The sequence below is a fragment of the Sarcophilus harrisii genome, chromosome 3 (assembly GCF_902635505.1).
Source record: "Sarcophilus harrisii chromosome 3, mSarHar1.11, whole genome shotgun sequence".
NCBI classification, from domain to species: domain Eukaryota; kingdom Metazoa; phylum Chordata; class Mammalia; order Dasyuromorphia; family Dasyuridae; genus Sarcophilus; species Sarcophilus harrisii.
Window position 1 is genome coordinate 112,544,324 of NC_045428.1, and position 24,164 is coordinate 112,568,487.

Consider the following 24,164-nt stretch of genomic DNA (forward strand, 5'->3'; position numbering starts at 1 on the left):
GGAGATATTAATAGTGTTTATCTCACACAATTTTTGCATAGATCAAATTTGTAATATTTGTATAAATCTTTAAGGTTAGTGAAACATCTTGCAAGTATTTTTTGATTTAATCTTGAAATAGCATATGGAAAGCTCTTTTCAATATACTACATATGCTAGGGTATTATTTTTTTATTGGCTCATCAGTACATTTATATTCTCTTGAATATTACACACTATGTGTGTATATATATATATATATATATATACATATATGCCTATGTGTATGTATGTATATATGTATGTATGTATAAATATACACATCCATTCTGTCCTGTCCATATTGTGTGATTCTCCTCTATTTCTTCCCTTTAGTTTACCACAAATGGTCCACTTAATATTCTGTTTTTTTTTTTCTTCACATTTATAGGATCATAGATTTAAAACCAGAGGGAACTTTCAGGCAATCAAGACCAATCAATCACTTCATTTTATAGATATGCACCTGAGGCCCCCAGAAGTTAAGTGATTTATCCAAAATTACACAGATAATAATAGATAGCACAATCAGGTTCACGTCCAGGTTTTTTTAGGGTCAAATTCAACATGTTTTGCATTGTAATAACATGATTATCATAAAGATAGTAGTGAAGTACATAGATATCTGTTGCTTATGACATTTTTTTATTTATTCATTTTTAGTAAATGTGAGATTTTGTTGTTACATCTCCTTTCTTTTTTCAATAGTTTCATCCAAATAACGTACCCTGTTCACTGGGCTATATATATCAGGCAATGTCATCTACAATATGATACTTAGTTAATCCTAATTCAAACATTAAAAAAAAAGGCAATACTTTGTCCTGATTAGGAAAATTTATCACCAATTTTTTTTAGACACAGACAGCTGTGTTTTATGTTTTAATTTCTTCATCACATACACCATTTCTAACACAAGGAAAAGTTTGGAAATGTTCACATTGAAATTTTAGTGTTTTGAAACACATAGTTTTGGCAACATATCCTCCAGAATCTACTTAAAATATTTGCTTTAAATATGAAAAATAACATATTTCATCTCCTTGGAAATGCTTAATTTTTTTTAGTTATGATAAACCTACATTCCTTAAAACATTTCATTAGCTAAAAATGCTTAGAGAAATTGTATTATACTAAGGTGCTTTGGAATTTCAAACTTTCCAAATGTATAATCTCCAACAAAAGAGGTTGAAAAGAGACAAACAACAACAAAGAATCTCTCTGGATTACCACAACAAATGTACTCTTTTAGACATGGGAATAATATGTTTTGTTCCATCAACATGTCCACTTTACATTATTCAGCATAAAGCTTTGTGAAATAAGAATCCTGGGAATATCAGAATATAAAGGAAAAAGGTACAAATAGCAGCTTCATAAACTGAGAAATGTACATAAATAAATCATGTAGATGTGGGCAGTTTGCTTAGCTGGCAAGAAACAAAATATGGAAAATCTGCTTGTTAAACAATAACCACAGAGTGTGCTTTTATGATGTTTTTCACCACAGTAATTCATATTAGAGATAGAAGCAGTTGCATGTTAAATAAAATCATTGAGCATTGTTCCCTGCACATTGCAAAGAGCTGACTTATGTTGTTTTTAGATGCTTCCCATTAGAAAGTAAATATTCCTCCAATGTTATACATTTCACAAAATTTAATAAAGATGAACAGTAAATAAAGTCACAGAGAGATTTCAGACAGTTTTATTAGCAGATTGTTGAAAAGAAAAAGAAAATTAAATACAATAACAGTAAACGTGGTTCTCACATCGAAACCAGGCTCAAATAACTAGGCTACCATAGAAAAATTTCCAATTCTTGCATTATGATGTAAAAACAGATTTTTGTACAGATTTTGTACAACAAAATTCGTAATAACCTTTTATCATTTTTAGAAAACTTTAAATATATAGATAAAAATAGACAATTTTCATAGGTCCTACATGAAGATGAGTATGTTCTGTTCCAAGGGCTTGCATAGAGCGCAAATGTGGTTATAATATAGAACAACTAGACATTAATATCTTTAAGATTACAAAAGCATATAAACAATAACATGAGCACAATTTTATTCATCATCTATGCAAAACAAACAAACAAACCAACCTGTATAACTAAAGAGGGACAAAAAACCCTTAACTTACGGTAACATTTCATGAATTGTAATATTTACACCAAGTTAGTAAGCTTCTTTCTTAACATATAACTGATAGCTTTTCCCCCCATAATCCTTGTGAACATTTCCATTTATGTCAAATCAAACACTGAGGCATTCTCAAAGGTGTGGAAAGCATATATTTAAAAACTAGTAAATCTACTTACAGGTGACTCTATGCAAGGAGCAGAGGAATGCCAGATGCTACTACATATTTTCAGCTGTAGGCTTTTTTTTTTCTCTTTCCAAATATCTATGATTCGAAAGCTTGCCACAAGTTCATTCTATTCTGAAACTGTTACCCTTTAAAGACTGTATATGAAAAAAAAATAAACCTAGAATATAGGGTATCATGCTCAGGCAACAAAGAGGACAAGAAGGGTGATGGAACAAACATGCTTAGAAAACAAAGTTCCTACAGAGAATTTAGTAACAATATTTTAAATGAAAACATATTGCTCCTGTTCTTAAGCAAGCTAAAATGTGAGCTTGTATATACAATTTGTTGTGTTTTTATTGTTTTAAAAAAAAAAAGAAAAAAAAAAGACTGAAGTGAATTGGTGATGGGCCACATGAAAGAAATGTGTACCAATATTTCAAGGAAGACCTAAAAATTATAAGAGCTCATTGCTAGAATTTATAAAACACTGAATTTTTGATCAAATAACTTTAATATCCAATTGAACTATATTTCCAAAAATTGTTAGATATTTTAGACATTATTGTTTTGATATATTTTCATGTAATAAATAATTTTTGATGAGCATAGAACTTTAAAGATATAAAAGCAAAATCACAAAAGTATAGTAACAGTGCTGATTCATGAAAATCAGTCTTTAAAGGGGTAATCCCAAATTATACAAAAACCAAGAGAACTAACTTAATTATGCTAGAAGCACTGTGTTGCAGCTTATTTCCAGTTATCTGCACAAAAGTGAAAACACATACTGTAGCTTTCAGAAAGACAGTGAAAAGGACACATAACTACCTTTCCCCAGTTTGAGGGAGGGTAGCACAACAGACTTCAACTTTATCACTCCGCGCTACGTGGTATTGGACTGATACATCAAGTGTTTGTTAGGTTTTGTTTTTCAGCAACATTAACGTAATATGACATTAACATATAAAAATATTTCTGGTGTTTCGACTTGCTGCTCAGCCACAATCCGTTCTCCAAAGTGCTGTTGAGGGCACTAACCAGGGTTCAATTTACAAATCAGTGGCTGACATAGAGTTCTGATGTCACCAGATGCTTAAGATCTCATTCATTAATACTGTGACTCCAGGACAAATATTTACATGCCTGCATGCGTTAAAACTAGAATGGTGTCTTTCTGACCAACAGGGTGACAAAACATATTTTCTAAAATTTCATTTTCCTAAACTCTAGTATTCTACTGCATACATAATACCTTCCTTGTGTGGTTTGTGTTTATATACTGTACATGTGACCAACAGTTTGAATAAGAAGTAAAATCTCCCTCCCCCCAATTAACCCCTACCAGTTAAGAATGAGAAATTAATGCCCTACCTATTATTTTCAGGAAAAGAGGCCTTGAGAAGAATAAAATAGTTTGGTGTTTCTTTTTACTTACATAAATTTTTACTTAGCTGTTATTTAGCATCCATGTATATAAGTCTCTTGGGAAATATGTGAAAAAATTTCTTCAGGAGAAAACTCCCAATTAGTAAGGTTGGAATTCAGTATAACAGAATAGTATTCTTAATTTACTTATTTATTTATTTTTATTTTTTCGTTATCCTCTCATGCCCCCTTACAGGTTCTTTTCAGAATGGTCTTGCTGGTTTCTGGAGGACACAACAGTCTGTAAGTTTGGGAGGTCACTGCTGGAAGGTTCTTTTGATGTGCTCAAATACAGAATTGTCAGAGGAGTACAATGTTTTCATTCCATTAAAAAAAACAATGCTAGGCCTTGTTTGGGCCTGCCTGTGATTCTGTATACAAGGGTCCAGCAGCAAAGTTGCAGTAATTAATTGTAAGAAGGATACTTGCACATTTACAAACATTCTCAGGGTCTCTAGCTTGAGCCATAAGTGAGAAACACTGAAGGATATTTCGGTAGAAGCTTTAAACTTTTGAAGAACATTGATGCACAAAGATGAAGAAGTCTTTTGTGAAAACATTTTGTTTTCTCTGTACTTCCCAATGATGAATGTTTTACTGCAGAGTTTGTTTTTTGTTTTTGTTTTTGTTTTTTTTACCATAGTGCAGTCTTCTTCAACGGGAAAGATTCAGTACATGACAGTAGTTTTCAAATAAAGTCGTCCATCTAAAAGCAATCAAACAAAAAAGAAAAAAAATCTTTTAAACATATACTCAGGGAAGAAGCATAGATATGCAAAATCCAAAGAAAAGTTGATGTTTTTGATGCAATCTTTAATATACCTTCAAAATCAGACCAATAATGACATGGTTTGTAAGATCAAAAGTGTATGTCCCCTAGCACCCCTATATTTATAGTATATGCTGGACTTTGTACCAATGCCAGGACACAAAGAAAACAATGTTTTCTTATGCATGTTTTATTTGCTGTTGAATGACAATTACTCTTTCTTTGCTTAAGGAACCAAATTCTTCCTGCATGTACTGACAGATATCTCTATCACAAAAGGTATAGATCCCAACTTATATTTTAGTTGCATTGTTAAAAGGTACCATTTAATGTTACCATTATGCATATTTGTAGGCATTTTCTATGAATGGCTTTAGTCTATTTCATCAGTAACAGTGAATTATAACTTTTTCCCCAAAAGAAAAATTATTCTGTTAAGATCCAAGTACCACTCATTTTTAACACTCAATTAACAAAAAAGAGAAGGGAGCCTGTTATGTGAAAAGCTACAGAAAATAAACACTTGGAAATATAAAAGTCTAGCTCTCTGGGCACATTTTAACCATTTTATAGAGTGAAACTGTTCTATTCTATCATGTGACAAAACATGATTTTGTAGGAAGGAAGAAGTCTTCTAGTAAGTTTAAATGAGAGAAAAAAAAATACCTCTTCCATAAGATCAAGTATAGAGTACACTGGGAGTCACTGAGCACCACTGGGCTTTCTCTTAGGTTTATACAAATATGTTTTAAATTTCTTAGAGGTGTCTACAAAAGTATGTTAGTTTGTGATCATTTATAAGACCATTGTCTCCATCATAGAATTTTTCTTCTCTCAGACCGAGTATATTCATTATCTAAGAAGAATGGAAAAGTAGGGGAAAAAGTGAGGGTATAAGGCAAGAGAACTTAACCTCATATAATATAGAGTATATATCTCCCCAGAATGCCAGGAAAAGATGCACACTAACACCAAATCATAAAAGACAATATACATCCACAAACAAACCAACCAAAAAAGGGAGTTAAAGAGATATGAGGTCATCTAATCTAACTCCCTCACTTTATAAGAGAGGAAATGGAAGTCTAAGGGGATTAATTTGTCAAAGGTCACATACTAATGCACACTACTCCTAATTAGTAGCAATACCTAATACATACTAATTAGTAGCAATAGCTGGGCCAGAATCTTGGTCCAGTATCCTTTCAATTACAAATTGCTGCCTCCTACAGATTTCTTGAATTGAGATTCATGACGTTTAAGAAGTGTAAACACAACATTTTACTAATATCATTAAGAGTAGTCCTCAAAGGTTAGGACCTCTCCAAAACTTCACATATATAACAGGAACAATTTGTTGTAGAATAATTAAATGATAAGGAACATTCTAATTTACTATTTATAAAATAAAAAATGAACTTTTAAAAATGAACTTTTTATATAATCAATGGAAAAAAGGGAAAAAAGGAAACATTAGTAATATTAATGTAAGCATATTTACAAATTGTAGTATTACCTGTAAATTGCTGGATCTAATAGGTTACAGAGCAGAATAGGTCATCTGATACCATTAACCATATAACTCATGTAAAATTTCTTTGTTGGAAGTTCCTTATCAGAATTAGATTATAGATCTGCTCCATAATTGACTTATTGAATTTACTTAAAATCACATACATTTAACAAATATTCATGGAATGAAATTGATTTGGAATATGAACCAATCGATATTTATTGAGTTTTTATATTCATATAACATTGTGTTATACATTGCAAGAGATACAAGAAAAAGAGATGATCTTTGCTTTTAAGTAACTTCTAACAATGTGTCAAAGAACTTAAAAAAATAATATCCCACACAATTGCTGAACTGCATACAGCTGAACTGTGATATAAAATGCCATATAATATACAGCATGATTAATGAAAAAATCCTCAACTTAATTATTGTCTATTTCTCTAGTGTGATTATGATATATATGCAAATTCCAGAAAATAACAGACTACTAAAGTCATAAAGATAATTTGAGTAATTAATTTTATTTTTCAGAAGTTGGCTGGAGCACTAAGAAATTAATGAATTCACTCATACTCAGAAGATTTGAATTCAAGTCTTAATGATTCTGAGGCCTGCTCTCTATCCATTGTGTCATTATCTCTCTATATTATAGCCATCACATTTATTTGTAATGATAAAAATTCATCTAACTTGTATTTAATTATTTCCAAAATTCCAAATGTCTTAGAATTATGTCTATTTAAAAAGCAAGTGTTATCAAGAACAATTACAAAAGAAGAAAACAAGCAGTAAGAGGATCAGCTTTTTTTGTTTGTTTGTTTTGTTTTGTTTTGCTTTCCTGTAATAATGTAATAGTGATACTATCTTTCAATGAAAATCAATAACTTTTTAAATAAATTATACTCATTGTATAAAATGTTGAATATAACATGCAGACAGTAATAATAACACAGGATAAAAATTTAGGTCAGAATTATATTATTTGACCAAAAAAATGGCATGGAAAAACATATTACTAAAAAAAAAAGAATTTTAAAAAATTATACAGAAGGAGCTCACTAATCAGGAAGTGGGGGGGGTAAGTTTAATATCTTCTTTTAAATTTATTATACTGTATTCAGTTTGTCACTTTGTACAATGTTGACTATGGGCCATCCATAATTACTAGGATAATATACAAACACAAGGCCCTTCTTGAGTGAACATTAATTAAAAACAACATATGACACAATTTTTATTAAAAGTCTGTTCCCAAGCTTCACTTGAGCATGGAACTTCAGCTCTAGATTTCTAACACAGTAAAAAATCTGGCAAAGCTTACCAAGCAGAAAGGGCTAAAAAAACTAATGATTTGGGAGACTTTAATCATCTAGGAAGTGGTAACTATTAAAGTATGGTATAGTTGTGATTATACTTCATTAGAAGGAAGGCACACCAAGGAAATCACAAATCTTTTGGACTACCGAAGAAGCCCATCAAAATGGTTTGGATGATATGTAAACCTAGAATCTGGATTCTACTTTAAAAATGTTTATTCTCCTGCTCATATTAGTTGCAGACCAATGTTTATGTTATTCAAACAATGGACTAAATTGTTCTTTTATGTCTCCCTTGACTGACCTATGGGGCAGAAATTCTGTTTGTCCAGTTCTATCTTTCCTTTATCATGTAACTAATATTGACTTCTTTTCAAATTATTATTTCAATTAAAATATATATTTGGAAGGAAGGCTAATTTCATATTACAAAGATAAGCTGATTACCATTTCAGTTTTTCATAGTCTTACTCTCAACTGGATAAATTTAGGGAACTTTCAGAAAATAACTTTAATCTATTATTTATTTCCATAGCAGCTTAAATACTAACTAGATGAATGAAAAAAAAAAAGCATCAGAACATTTATATAGATAAATATGTACATATGTGACTGTTAATCAAAGTAAATATTTACACACATGTATGTAGAGAATTATAGATAGACAAAAGTATAACCTAATCTTTCTATTTTTAGAAAATGTTTGTTTTCTTTTTCTTGATGATTGATTCCATCAGTTCTCTTGAGTTCTTTCTCCTTTCAAGTCTACCCAGTAATTCTATTTTCTCCCCTTATCTTGATCAGCATCTTTTAAAAAAAAAAATCCCTGTATTAGTTTTTCTTTCATATGTATTTTTTTAGTCTTCCAATCGTCCCTCCTGAGTCAGGTCATTTTAAAGAACAGTTCTTTCCATTGTCTATAGAGATATATAGCAAAAGCTTGTTCATGGAACCAAATCAGTGGTCTCTGTTCTCTTTGTATCGCCTGTGCACTGAAGAGGGAGAAAAAAGAAATTAAGCAAGGCCTTTTTTAAAAAGGCTTTTTATTCTTCTGTGATGCATGAAGCATCTGCAATGGTTGAGCAAATCTAAGGGAAAAAGCAATGAACACATGAAAAGTAATACATTAAATATGCATTTAAGAAGCCAAAAGAATAGTGGTAACAGAGTGATGACTTTATTTTTCATTGACTAAAATATGAAATCTGCATGGCTCTTATAGAAAAATAGAACTTTCAGAAAAAAGTTATGTAAGAGTTATTTACAAAAATAAATGATCTTGCCTATGTGCTAATACATACAAAGTTCTTTCACCAAAAATAGCATAGTAAAAATTAATTTGAGGCTATCTTATCCTATAAGTATATATTTTGTATTTAAAATTGTTGGGGTAGTAGTTTTCTTTGAATTTTGCCTCTAAATAATTTGAATTTTTGCCTCAACTTTTAGACAGGTAGAAGAGAAAATCAAATAAAACATTTAGATATCTGATATTCTATTTGGAATTTCTTAAAAATTCATCTAAAATAAAACATGCTTACTTCTAAAATAATATTAAATAGAAAAGAAGCATACAGGTTTTTTTTTTTATTATGAGCATCCTAATTGCCTCATAGACAAAGAACATTTTGAAGTTATTGAAATACTCCATATGAATCCCATATTTGAAACAGTAATCAGGTCCTTTTTAATATAGATATGTCATATATTAACTTGTTTGACTAATGTGTCTAACAGATGGACAAATGTATCAAACATTAAAGATGTCAGCTATAAACCGAGCCCACCTGCCAACATTGGTACAGTTAAGGAACTTTCATAATTAAGTTATACTTAGACCTCAGAGGTTTTCAGCAGTTGAATCCTATCTACCTTAATCTTTTAAAAGGTATGTTGTGGGTAGGAAAAAGCAAGGGGGAAAGGACTGTCTCTAGCCCTTTATACTAAATTGAACATTAAAAGCAATTCTACCCTACTATTTCCTCAGCCATATCAAAACATGTTCCTAGAAACTTCAATGGCTTTAAAAAGAAAAGAAGCTTTAACTAGCTTTATATTTTTCTCAAAGAGTTATATCGGTCCAGGGACCTATAGTAAATAGCATCATATAGACATACACAGAGAATTAAGAACAGCCAACTGAATTATAGCACTATACTTCTATCTCAGGGTTCTGATGACAAACCATGAGAGTGAAAAGCTAGTGGCAAAAGCCCTGGGAAGGAATTATAGGTTCATAATTCAAACTGTGCCAGGTTTTTATTTTATATAATAACAGATCCAATACCTTTTCCTTCCCCTACTCTTCAAACAGCTACAGAAGTCATGGGGGCACAATGAAGGTACTGTCAAAACAAGCAGCATACCCAGAAATTGCCACTGGAATGACTTGAGCATTTCCATGGCTGGGGGAATCGTAATTCAAAGATCTGTTATTTGTATCTGCGAATTCTGAGGTTGCTGGGTTTTTTTGCTTTTTTTTTTTTTTTAAAGGCCATTTTTCACTCATTGTACCTTTCACTGAACCTCCACACACCCTCCACCCCCCCATTACACACACACACACACACACACACACACACACACACACACACGCGCGCGCACACAGAGTTTCTCTTTCTTTCCCTGTCTCTGTCTCTCTATCTCTTTCTATCAATTTCTTTGCTTTACAATCTGATTATATTTACACTAGTCAGGGGTGGGGCCAGGGGAAGAGTTTGTATTGAGCCAAAGCTGAAGCGGAAATGTTTTATTGAACTGTAATTTGTTGAAAATAACTAAACAACTGGGGCGGGGGGTGGAGGGGGAGAAGGGGGGCTGTACACTGGCACTGACTTTCATAGGCCACAGAGGACAGCTGGATCTCTTAAGCCTTGTTCAGATTGTTCACCTTGCAGATCCTAACTCGATGCAATCCATGTGGTGGCAGTGACATTCTTTAGGTCATGTAGGCCTCACTGGAATAAGTTAAGGTCATGAATTATAAAAGAGAGTCTCTTGATGCCTGAAATATAAGAACAGCCTGTTCCCTTGGCATTACTAGTATTTGGCTTTCTACAGGAGGTTGGTATGATAGGAAAATCATCAAGTTAAAGTTTGTGTATGGGAGTACTTAATTAAAAAGTCGTTTCTAATTAAAAGCATTTGGGAGTAGGGGTTGAGTGAAACTGTTTAAATTACAAATTCCTAATAGTTTAGAAGTTGGTTTTGACTTGATGCTTGAAGCTATAATTCAGCATGTGGGGGGAAATTTAGATCACTAAATAGATTATGTATGCCTGGTTTTTTCATTTGCCTAATTTATTATTATTATTGTTATATCACATGAGTTTTGTTTTAAACTAAGAGGATATTCAAAAATAGATTCTTAAAATAGATTGCAGCTTTCTATTTTAAAATTAGAAGATATATTCTAGTATTAAAAGGTTTTTTTTGAAAAATTTAAGATTTTTTTTCCTCAACTTCTAATCTGGCTGCATGAGTAGCAAGAAAATTTACCTGAAAAAGTGTTGTTCAAATCACATATGTTTACCTGCCAAATATAAATGTTCCAGCCAGTTATTTTAAAGGACAGGGAGAGACTATAGAGGGAGAAGAGGAAATAATCTACTTGAGTACTTTAAGTTTCCCCACTTATAATTACTTACAATGTTCTATTTAAGTTCTTCCCAAATATTATATTATGTGTATATTTTATCTAATAAACACAGGTAAGCAGAGAAAAATAGATTTTATCTGAAACACAATAATAGGGGCTGAGTAGCTTAATAAGGTAAGATAAAAACGCTAAAAAACATATAATAATTGCTTGATACCAACATGACTATGCAAAAATCATTGTAAAATAACCTTTGAAATAGAATAATTTAAGTTGCTTATATGTAGTAATGTTAATAAAGAATGCAACTTTTCTTTTGTTGAAAAGATATGCAAAATTTCTCAAAAGGAAATGAAGGGGGCAAATATAATACAAACAAATATAAATCCAAACTCTGCCCCTGTCTTGGATATCATTACCCCAAAGAACTCCATATCAGTCAAATTTGTGGGGTTTATGATCTCATTTTCCATTATAAAGCTGTTTTATTAAAAATGGCATCTTGTCGCTTTCAAAGAACAGTTTGTACAAGTTGGACTATTCACAGGATCTCCAGCAAGTAATGATAGAGAGTATTAGGCAAAGACATTTTTTAGTATAAGAATGAGAAAGTTTATCTAAGATCTTTGGTATCTTAGGCAAAGTAAGAAAGACCAAGGAGTGACATCCAACTGGACACAATCCATGTGGTATTTGAAAAGTCAATAAAAGGAAGTCAAAATAAAAGCAAACAGATAGGAACAGATGGGAAGACTCTTAGTCAATTCATAAACTCTCTTCTAAAAACCCCAAGAGGAAGCAGTTAATTAAAGAAAATATTATTTCATAGTTATTATAATATTATTTTTAGAGTGAGAAGATGTCACTGCCATCAAAGTGCAAAGCTGAGACAAAAAGTCTATGCTTACTGTGAGAAAGACTGATTCATTATACCAATCTTGATTTCATAAGGACAAAAGATAAACATCTTTGGATTTAATGAATGCAGAAAATGTAGAGTATAATAATACAACAAAATGTTAGAATTTTATTTTACTAAGGGCCTTCCTCCCTTACTTTGCAAAATATTTCATAGTTTTAATTTTACAATTATTCTATTGGATAGACACAGTTAATTTCCATATATTATAACAACATACACCTTAACACATGAAATATATTTAGTGAGTGATAAATTAGATATGAGTCTGATATAGTACTCAAATTTTTAAAGTCTCATCAGTGTTCGATCACTCATTTGTGGGCACAATGACAGAGAACATTTTCCAACTACAAGCATCAAAAATCTTTCAAAAAATCACCGGGTATTTAACCTAATGATATTTAACTCTGGTGATATTTAACCCTCCATTATCAGAGGTGAGGGAAGAGAAATTTTGTCAGAACACAGTCACAGATCATTGAACTAAAAGTTAGCTTTCCACTGAGAACATCAAATTTCTGACAAGCCTCTATAGTGATAACCACATTTCCTGCCATTCCTACATTCACTCCTTCATATTCAAAAGTAAAGAAAGAGAAGTTCATATATTACATGTTGTTGAACATTACTGGGCAATTATCATTCAGCATTTAATCATTTGAAGTTTGTATCATATTATTATGTCACCTTTTCATCATTCTCATCCTAGTGAGTGACCAAGATCCAGGATGTACTTCCTTTCTTAGGACCTGTCCTTTTCTTCCCTATACATCATTATTTTGGCTATAAATATTTTGAAGATTTTTCTAATATCTTGTCTTCAAAATTCCATAATGTCTTCACTTCTGTGATGTCTACATTCACTCTTCTTTAGGCTCTTTAGTGCCAATGATACCTTCCGGTATATTAAATGGAGCCACTATAGAGAATTTATGGCTTAGAACTTCATAGGATGAGAAGGCAGGAAGGCATTGCTGTTAGCAATAGGTACAAGAATACATCAAATATTAAGGTCACAGATCCAGAAAAACCATCAAATATTTCAGCTACATTTTAAAATTAAATGTCATGCAAAATAAATATTAGTTTAGCTGTGCATTTTGAAAGTATTGAATACATAATGAAATATATTAAGCAGTATTGTCAAAGTTTTTTCATAGATTTAGAGATCATTTTCATTATATACATTAAGTAAAACATGCTCCATATTTTTTAAAGAAAATCACTTTTTCACAATTTCACTTATTTTGTTATACCAATACTTATATAAATTGGTAAATACTTTTAAAGAAATTGTGGCACAAATATATACATACTTTTTATGTGATTATTGCATTTGTTGTTCAATCATAACCCCATTTGTGGTTTTCTTGGCAATGATACTAGAGTTGTTTGTCATTCTCTTCTCCGGTCATTTTATAGTTGAGGAAACTGAAGCAAACAAGGTTAAATCACTGGGCCAAGATCACACATCTTGTCACTGTCTAAGGCCTAATTTGAACTCAGGAAGATAAGTCTTCCTGACTTCAGGATCAAGTCTCTATCCACTGTGCCACCTAACTGTTCTACAAATATAATCACCTAACACTTTCATATAGATACTATGTACTTAAACTTCTATCATTTTTCAACTATACTTTTTTCAATAGCCTTAACATACAAATTCTATTTTTACTACTACTAGTTTTGAATGTTCAAAGCAACACAACAGCAAGGGGTTCTCCTCCTTCACTTTCTTTGATTATTTTAAGAAGAGAATAGAAATCAATCGAATTAAAACAGTACATGAATCTAGGAAATGACAAGGTTTTCTCTTTTTTTACTAATGGATATTAATTGCAATTGAAATGCACTTTTATTGTTTTAGTATTTTACATTTTAATATTTTATTGTTCTAATTAATTTTTAAAAATATTTTCTGACTTCAAAAGAACTCAATATTTACCATCTTTAATCACAATCTCTTCCTAACCTAGAGGCTCAAAGATGCTTTTTAAAAAAAGTCTAGAGTGCTACTAGTATCAGCTATAGTGTACTTCCAGTCAGGAAGGTGTTCCTAAGTCATTAAGAAGACTAGAAATTGTGGCATTAGAAAGGTGATATAGAAAATTAAAAAGGACTTATGGGATTCTAGGAGAAAAGAAATCTCTTTTGTTCCCTTTAGATTTCATACTATGTTTGGAAGTTAGTGCATATATGTGAAATTGTACAGCATGTTGTACATCATTTACGGAGAAAAAAAACTCATAATTCCAATACCTTAACCATGATGATATCAAGTAATTGTTTCTATTTTTCCTTGAATTTAAAGGCTTAGGGAAGAAAATCAATGTACTTTTACAGCAAACACATAAGTCAAATTCATTTTTGTATTTAAGAAAAATAAACTTGTCCTTAAAAATATAGAACCCTGACAACTTCTAATTCCTCTTTGCATGGTTATAAATTAGATTAATTATAAGTGTTGATTTTTCCATAATTCAGGAACATGCCACATTTTTAAAATATAACTTAATAAAACAAATACTAAAACAGTATACTTACCCATTCAAATTATATTATAATAAATGTGCATCTATTGAGAAATTAGACAAATACATTGCGGATATCTGTGTAGTTTATGCTCATTGTGAAATTTTGCACTGGGTTATGGTAACATAGGCCATTATTTCCATTAGAATTAATGGCTTGTGGCCATGGTTACTGTCAGCAATGCATTATTTTCCCATCACTAGAAATTGTGACATGAATGAAATTAATTCATGTTGCCATTTAGATCACTACATAGTGAATTAAATGTAGGCTTCTGAGACTCATCCTAGGCTTAAGTCAAAACAGGAGCAGGTACTTTATGATATTTTCCCCTAAGTATTAATGTGGATTCCAATAAGTAAAAATTGTAATATTTCTTTCCTTTTTAGATTTAATCCAAAGTTGCCTTGGACCAGAATCTTTGTTTTCTAACATTTGAAATAATATTAATTTATCTACTCTGAAAAAAATATTTCCTTCTTTCCCTCTCTAAGCAGCATGATACCATGATGTAACTAACTGATTTGCTATTTGCGAAAGAATGACTGAAATCCAGACAATCTATCTGGAGTGAATGATATGCTTCAGCAGTTCATGGCTAAGTTCACGAGTTCTTAAAACAAGGTAACATTTTAAAAAGCATTCAACTACTTCCAAATGCAACACTCACTCAAAAAAAATGACATAAAAATACAGAGTTTTAAGATTTTAAAATATAGTATAGGGCTAGCATAATTTTGGTATAATACCTACTTTATTGTGATAATTCTATACATTATTATATAAGCAATTTTTAGCTGCTAAGACTGAAGAACAACTGTAATTCTTATTTTCAATTTGTCAAATTATAAATACTGTACTATACTGTCCACAGTGACTACAAAGAATATCTATGTGACAGAGTGGAAAGCTTAGAATGAAAGTAAATTATTGTTGCTTTTTAGTTTATGACTCTATTCAACATAGTTTGATTACTTGAAAGTCCTGGTAGCCAACATATTGCCATATGAAACAATTTCATGAAAAATACATGTCTCTTAATGCAAGAGTTGCATTGACAGTTTATCATAGGCAAAATCTGCAGAATCAACAGAGATGCTAAATAAATAAGTCAAAATATGAATTATCTAATATACCATTGTATATTTTTAGCAATCTGTATTCTAATTTCATGTACATAAACTAGCACTGTAAATTTTTTGGTCCAGACTTTATTACACTTCTTTGCCTAGACCAGATGCAATGCTGAGTAATCCATCCTTTGTAAGTGCCATGAAAAAAAATGCCACATTATGTTATTCCTACTTTTCTTAAACTATTGAAAGTATGTATTACAAATAAGGATGACAAAACAAAAGAAATTACCCATTTTGGGGTCTGAATATATGCTTTGTTCTCAAAATTATTGTTATATTATTATTTTGATGGTGATGTTAGTAAACATTTATTAAGTGCCAACTATGTGCCAGGCATTTTTTCTTGTTTATTCACTACAATGACAACATCAGGTTACTGAAATTATTTAAATGTTTTTAAGTAAATTCATTTCGAGAAGAATTATCAATTAATATTTTATAGCTTCAACCCCTATGCACACAATAATGATTCCAAAAATTATATCTGTAGTTTAGAACTCTTAGTCAAGATTGAATTCCCCATATAGAGATGTCTGATCATATCCATTTTAATACTTATTTCAAATTAAAAAACAAAACGCCTTTTCCAGCACACTAAAACTTTTGTAACATTCAAATGTCTAATAATGACATCACAATTTCTCCAAGGCTTTGGAATCTTTGGATTCATTTTAAACTGTTACCTCTATTAATATCCAACTTTTTGTTTATTTTCTCCCAGTATTTATACTTCACTAACAATATCACCAACTAAATCTGTATTCTCCTATTATCTTTTATTTTAATGATTAGTTTCTAGCTGGCCTTGTGGAGCCAGCTTTTTTTGGTAACTTTTCCTAATCCCATTTATTCTCTGCAATATTTGGACTGTATTAAAATTTTAAAATATAAGATTGAGGTCAATGCATGAAAAAAATCTAAAACTCCAATTTTGTCACAAAGGTATTGGTGACAAAATCAAATATTCTAAGATCATTATTTTTGTGTTCCATAGCACAAAATCTCATTAGAGATAGTACTAAGGAGGTAATCCATTGCCATAGAATTCTGATCTATATCAGATGAGTGTAATCACCCAAACTGGAATCCATAACTAGAATTTTCAATCAGTGTTCTATACTGACGCTATATTATGGTATGGAAATAGAATAAAACTTTCTATAGAGATGCCAGTAGAGTGGGACTCTAACCAATTCAAAAAAGCTGGAAAGATATTTGAATACTACTTTAATAAGGACCATCTTAAATAGAGACTAATCACTATTATGATGAATCAAATGATGGTGAATTATTTGTCTATAAAAATCCATGAAACAGATTAAAACTACAAAATGGCTACATGACCCTTTCCTGCTCTTACAATGATATTAGTGGAATAGCCTAAAAGCAGAAAGGGGATGCTAAAAACTACATTATTTTTAATCAAAAATAATTTAACTACTGGTACTCTATATGGGAAAGTTTTTTTTTTCCTCCCCTATATTCAACAAGGCAACAGATTTTTACAAGAATCATACCATATTTTTGTTGAAAATCTTGTTATAACTAAAGGCAACAACTTTAAAATAGTTATAACTAAGTGATTCTCTTTTGACAAGCCAATAAAGGAAATGACCAAGGTACAGTCATAGGCCTATCATCTTTCTGTAGAGGATTTATGATAAACGCAAGACTGAAGGATGAACAAGCATGAAGATAGTTACAAATTATATGGCATCTCCTAAGACTACCATGAAGATAGTCACAAATTATATGATACCTGCTAAAGTTAAAAAAATTGAATGAAAAATTTGAAAAAAAAATTTAAACCAAGCTACTATAGCTTTTGTATTCAGTAACTATAATGGAAAAATGAACATAGTTGGATGATGGGTGAAAATGTTGAAAGTATGATTTGAGACTACGAAATAAAAAGCACTTATAGATAGTTTCTTCAGAAATGTCTGCGTTTAGATATCATGAATATTTTCATGTAGGAAAAAAGTATTTGACATGTTAAATTCTAGAAAAAATCATATACAAAAATTAAAGTTTATCTTAAAGGAAGAAAATACTGCTACTTTTGGAGTCAACTCAGAATAAGTTATTAAGAATCATTAAATTCTGGCAAGAGAAAAAGTTGAAGTTAATACCAATTTAGGAGAAAAAAAAACTACTACTTATAATTATAATAGCTATAAGCTGACCAATTTTTTAAAAGAAACAATTGAATCTTAGAAATAAGATAAGGTAAATATAAGATTTATACCCAATTTAGATCCTCCCCTTTTTAAAGATATTCAACTTTTACAAAAGAACAGTTGAAGTAGGGAAGTCAAAAGATCTCAAAACTTTCATCAATCATCAAATTCTTGGTTAAATATTTTAAATACCATTACTTTAGAAGCAAGAAAAAATCGTGGATAAGAAAAGAAGTCTTGGTTTCAGAATCAAGGTATATCAGAAATGAAAATGAAAGAATAACAGGGATAGGAAATATAACATTGCTAATGTTTTACAAGAAAGTAACAGTGAAAATTCTCTAGTAACAGTAGAACCACCATATTTAGAGCAATGTGCTAGATAAGAAAGTGGATGTACCATAGTATATTATGTATATCTAGAGCATAAATTCTTTTCCATAGTCATCTTGAATCTAATATGTTCCAAATGAAATCATCATCTTCTCTTGCCTTCAAACTTTCTCTTCTTCCTAACTTTTCAAATATGATAGTACCATCATCTTCCCAGTCTCCTGAGCTTGAAACCCAGATGTCATCCTGTACTCTCACTCACTCTTAAGAGCCACCTATATCCAATCATTTGACAAATCCTATCACTTCTACTTTTACATACCCCTCATATATATCCCCTTCTCTCTGACATGGCTATGACCTTGGCCTAAACACTAATTCTGTCATATCTGGAAATAGCTTGCTGATTGGTTTCTCTGACTTATGTTTCTTCCCCACTCCATTCTGTCATCCATTTAGCTGTCAAACTGCTCTGCCATAGCACAAGCTTAAGAATGTTACACACCCTTTTCCTATTCAATCAACTTTACTTGTTCCCTATTGCCTCCAAAATCAAAAAGTCCTCTGTTTAGTTTGTCAAGTTCCCTTTAACTTGACCCTTCCTTTTCCGTATTCCATGATCCTCCTTTACTTCTCACCAACAATTTATTCTGAAATACAGGGACATTTGTCTTCTTGATGTCCTCAAAATATACTCTCTACCTCTTGACTTCAAGACTTTTCACTTGTTGTCTCCTATACCTTGAAATCTCTCCCTCTTCCTCACCATTCCTCACCATAAGTTCCCTAGTTTTCTCAAAGTCCCAGCTAAAATCCTATCTTTTACATGAAGTCTTTCCCCAAAGTTCTTGTTTAATACTTCCCTCTGAATTGTTCCTTCCATTGTATATCTTATATGTTTTCTTTAAAAATAATGTTGGCATATTTTCTCAACCATTATATTGAATGTTCCTTGACGGCAGGGACTGTTCTTTACTTTTCGTTGCATCTCCAGAACTTAACATCATGCCCAGAACAATCAATTTTTACTGACTGCCTAACTGCCTGAAGAAAATGAATTCAAGAAGAACATCAATATCTCACTAAATATGTGTGTATGTATATGCATATATATGGAGAGAGAGAGAATGATTCTGTTAAATGAAGAACAGTTTTAAAGACATTGAAGAATGTATTTTCTAATTTTCCAAAAGAGACAAAAATTCAAGCAAATGGAAACTATTCCATATGATGATGCTATTGCCTCAAAAAATATTGTTTACAAATGACATTGTGCTAAGTTTATCAAGTGCCGGTATACTAAAAGAACTTCTCAATTAAGTCCATGACCATTCAAATAATACACAATGAACAATTCAAGTGGATGAAGAATGTTTATTTCCCAATATGCAGTTGGAAGAGTAACATGTTACATTAATTTCTAAGGACTCAGACTTTGGACAGGGATTTGAAAAGGATCATAAGCAAGGCCCAGAAATAAAAAGGAAAAAAAGTAGGCCTAATTACATTTGGAAAACTACATAATTTTCAGTGATATAAAACTAATCTGGACCCCAACATTTTTATTGACACCAATATTTTCCAAATAATGGGATATGGCTATGGAATATTGAGTTCCTAATCTGAGAAGAATTAAAATTGGGATAAACCCAAAAAAGCAAAGGAAGGATACATAATGGATATAAGAAGGCAGATTGAACCATGCTATCAATGATCAAAAGCATAGTAAATACATGACTGAGACAGATATGATCAAAAAAGGTGACTAGTCATATAATAAGGGGTAACAGTGGCCTGAATTTGTACAATTATCCACAAATCTCTCCCAGAGAATAGCTGTGGATAGATTCTTTTTGGAAAATTAATAAATGATGGAGATAAGAATCCTGCAAAATGAGATTGTATAAATAAATCACTAATTGTATCAGTGGAAGTGAATAGGAATCTCCTTTGCTGAGACCATAGATGCTGAATTAAAAAAAATATGACATTAAACAAAGGACTACTATATATTTACTGATGAAGTGTAGGTATACATGTCATAAAATTCCTTCTCCACTGATAATAATTATGAAGATATGAATATTATAATAATAAAAGGTAATAAATAATGTTACATAACAAATGAGAGTTAAAAACTAGCCACCATCATTTCTTATTTGTACTTAAATCTCATTGCCCAGTCAATATAAAAATGCATACTGTATCTACTTAGAACTTGGCAACCAGTATTCAAATTGCCAAGATTAAAATAGGAAGAGGGAAAATCCATTAAGCAGTTTTTTTTTTTTTTTAAGTGTGCCAGTAACTATGTAGACAAATGAATGGAGATAACTAAATGGCAATTATTTGTGAGTGATGATATGTATACAATTTAAGTCAGAATATTTTCCAAATGAAAGGAGAATTCTACATTGAATGGATAACAAATACAGAACGTAGCTTTAATTTTCATTCTATTGTTCACAATCTTAGTTTCTTAAATCTTGGATTGTTTTTTATTAATTAGTTTAATTTTAAGGTAATTAAGGACAAAGACAATCTGGGAATTATAGTATAGAGAAAGAATGGGGGACAGAAATCATTAAAAAAGTAGTAGGAAGAGATAGAAGGTAAAGCAACATAAAAGTCAATTTGAAATATTTATGTATCTTGGTAACATTGTACACTCAGTCTGGTTGATCTTGTCTCCCAGGAAGCATTATCAATCATTGAAAGCATGGATAATATTAGTTATTAGTTAATATAAAGTTAACACTCATTCTTTAATGTATGTAGTTTAAGGGATTGTTTGTGTCTGACCAACTACCAAGTGCTTTTTAAAATATGTCTAAAAATTTCTTATATTTGATAATAAAATCTTGACTTTATGAAAACAAATAGGACTTCTGCATTTCTTTTGTTTTGTAAAAAAGCAATAAAATGTCCTTATTGAAGGTGTGATAAGTCACAACTTTTCCATGTGAAATGTGAGGTTTAAAAAAACTCGTGTTTTTAAATTTTTTCACACAAGAAAAAAAAAGAATTATACAAAGAAAGAATTCCATCTAAGCCCCAAGTGGGCAATTACTATTCAACTAAATATTTATCTAATCAACTGAGCAAGACAATATTTAAAACAGTATAACAAATTCACAAATGGAAATCAGTTTAATATTTCAAAAGGGTTAGTATCATTTGTCTATTTTTAATGATCCAGGAATTCATTTACATATGATTTTCAATATGGTTATCCTTGCTATCAATATTAGGCTCTGGAATGTCTTTAACATTCCAAATTGTTTTGAAAATGGTTAAAAATTGAAAGTATTCTGGAAAAGTTTAAATCAATGTCATTCAGTACTTATTTGGGTATTTATTTAGCACCTCCTATGTTCTACGTTCTGATCTAAGTGCTGTGATATTTAGAGAAAGATAGAGACAAAGAGAGATAGAGACAGAGAGACAGAGAGATAGAGATGGGAGGGGAGGACAAGAGGAAGAGAAAGAGAGAGAGAGAAAAAGAAACATGACCTTCTGGGAGCTCACATTTAAATGGGGAAAACAAACATGAAATATAGACATATATATAGTATATATATATATATATATATATATACACACACACACACTATATATATATATATATATATTTATATATACAATATATAGTGAATATAAATGGGAAGTAATCTCAGTAGGAAGATAACATATTATTTCATCTAAATGTGACTTTCCAGATACCAAGGTCACACTGCACTATTTTTAAGCAACCACCATATAGAGTTGGTCATAGTATGAATAATACAAGGAGAAAACCATTCAAAGATCCATAATCTGGATCTAAGAGTGACACATAGAACAGTGGTTCTCAAAATGTGATCCAGAATCTTGGGAGTCTCAGAATCTTTCTCAGAGGGTCTACAAATTCAAAATTCATTTTTATTTCTAATATGGTAAATATCTATAAACATAATCTACACAAACACAAACTAGATAGCTCCTCATTAATTTTTAATGGTATAAAGATATTGAAAACAAAAGTTTGAGAACCACCGTAATAGACAGTTAAGAAGGGGACTACTTTCTGACCAATTCATATTCAGAATAAAGATGATGTTCAATCCTTTGATATACTAACAAATAGGTTCATATCTTGTACAAAATTTTAAATGCTTTGCAAGGCTACAACACCGTATATACTGTATTCTGTTAAGATTTGCATGTAGCATATACAAATCGCCACAATACAACAATGTTTTTACCATGCTACAAACGTACCAGCAACAAGGAATACAAATAGTGTTATGCTATATAAGGCTGACCAAGAGGAAATATCACATATTCTTCCAGGGATATTTACCACAAAAAGTGAATGAATACAAGAATATAGGCCGTAATCATGAACAGTTGCTAAATGCTGTGTAGCTTGCCTTTTTCACTCTTTGCTTTCAGTGAGACAGGCACATTTGAAGTGATGGGTCCTGAATTCATAAGGAAATACAGGCCTACAGGGTGTATTATATAATTAATCAACCCTTTAAATTAAAGCACCATCCCCAATTCATTTAAATGCTCAGCACTCAAATAATCTAGGAAGAATAATGAGAACCTACAAATTTAAAAAAAAATGCCTTTTCATTCTCTGCAATATTCTCCATTTTGATTCTATTACAGAGAGAATACTTGCTGATTTTTCTAAATAGAAAGTGAGGATTATATGGGTTCCATGATATGCATCAAAGGATACCTAGAGTATAAAATGTTTCATTCTGGTATTTAAAAATAAGTTAAATTAATTCCCAAATCATTTATTTATACTTTTTTTAATTTCAAAAAGTTGATAGCTTTCTAATTTTATTTTTTATTTTTCAGTATGTCTCATATGGCCTTGGATACAATGAGTTAATTCTGTTTGAGAGAATTTTTTCCTTAATATTGTTGTTTTCTTACTTTTTTTTTCTTGTAATGCTGGAGATGATTCCAAGATCATGACTTTAATTTTAACTTCAGTAGAGTAGCTTATTAAAACTAGTCAACAGATTGCTGATAACTTGGGTCAGGATAGACATAATACAACATCAGCCAAACATATGTAATTAGAAGAAAACAGGACTCTAAATTATTAGCACAATACAACTAATTTTGTACTGAAAATAACAGACTAGTTTTTTTTTAATGTCCTCATATAAATGTCTTCTAAACATGACGATATTTTTAGAAAATGTGTAATCAATTTTAATAGCACAATTCTTGACTGAACATAATCAAAATTTATTGAAAATTTTGTTTTGAAAGGAAATTTCACAATAAAATAATTTAAAATATTAAGCACCCCCCATCCAATGGATGAATGAAACATGAATAAATATATGCTGAGTCTGACCAAATAACATATAATTATCACCTACTAGATTAAAAATATAATTGATGAGCCTAAAATGGAACTATAGCCAACAACTGCTATTTCTGGAGCCTGTTTATAGCCGAATAGAAGACTCTACAGTTATTCTTTGATTGATGAAATATATATCTTTTCAAGGAGAGTTGCTAAAATATAAGAAAAATGATAAAAATAACTTAATTTCTTATATCTGCTGCTTGCATTAAACAATCAAGCTTATACTATGCATAATATTGAATTGATATAAAATATGCAGAATATGTAGATGTAAATAAGACTCCTTACAATACATGTGTGTAAATTAATGTAATTAGTTTTTTAAAGTGGCTTTCCAATGTTTCTTGAGAAGTGCTTTTCTCTAAAAAATCTGATAATTTTACTTTCTAGCTCAGATTATATATTTAAGGGGAAAGGAAACATGTTTACCAAGAAAAAAATATGCCAGCCTCAATTCTACCAATAAATAGTGGGCAATTATTCATTGAAATAAGGAAATACTTTGTTGTATTAAGATAATGCAAAACAAAAATATGTTTTTTGTTACAAATTACCTATCTATTCTGGATTGTAGTCCCTACTAGAAAAAAATAATAAATAGAATTTTAATATTCTACCAGTATTGCTACATAGCAATGAGACATGAATTATAAAAGCTCCTAGAGAACTAAAATTGAGTTTCACGTAGAGGGCAATTGAAAGGCTCATTCTTGGTAT

At 30.8% G+C, this 24,164-nt stretch overlaps 1 protein-coding gene across 3 annotated transcripts in view; it reads right to left on the bottom strand.

Moving 5' to 3' along the window:
- Nucleotides 1-1,710: 1,710 nt before the first annotated feature.
- DACH1 (dachshund family transcription factor 1) overlaps nt 1,711-24,164 on the bottom strand; it is a 475,837-nt gene continuing 453,383 nt past the window's right edge. For all 3 annotated transcript variants that reach the window (XM_031958462.1, XM_031958461.1, XM_031958463.1), the window contains one exon: nt 1,711-4,468. In XM_031958462.1, the coding sequence (XP_031814322.1) occupies nt 4,431-4,468 (38 nt within the window). In that variant the 3' untranslated portion in view covers nt 1,711-4,430. The remainder of the gene's footprint in view (nt 4,469-24,164) is intronic.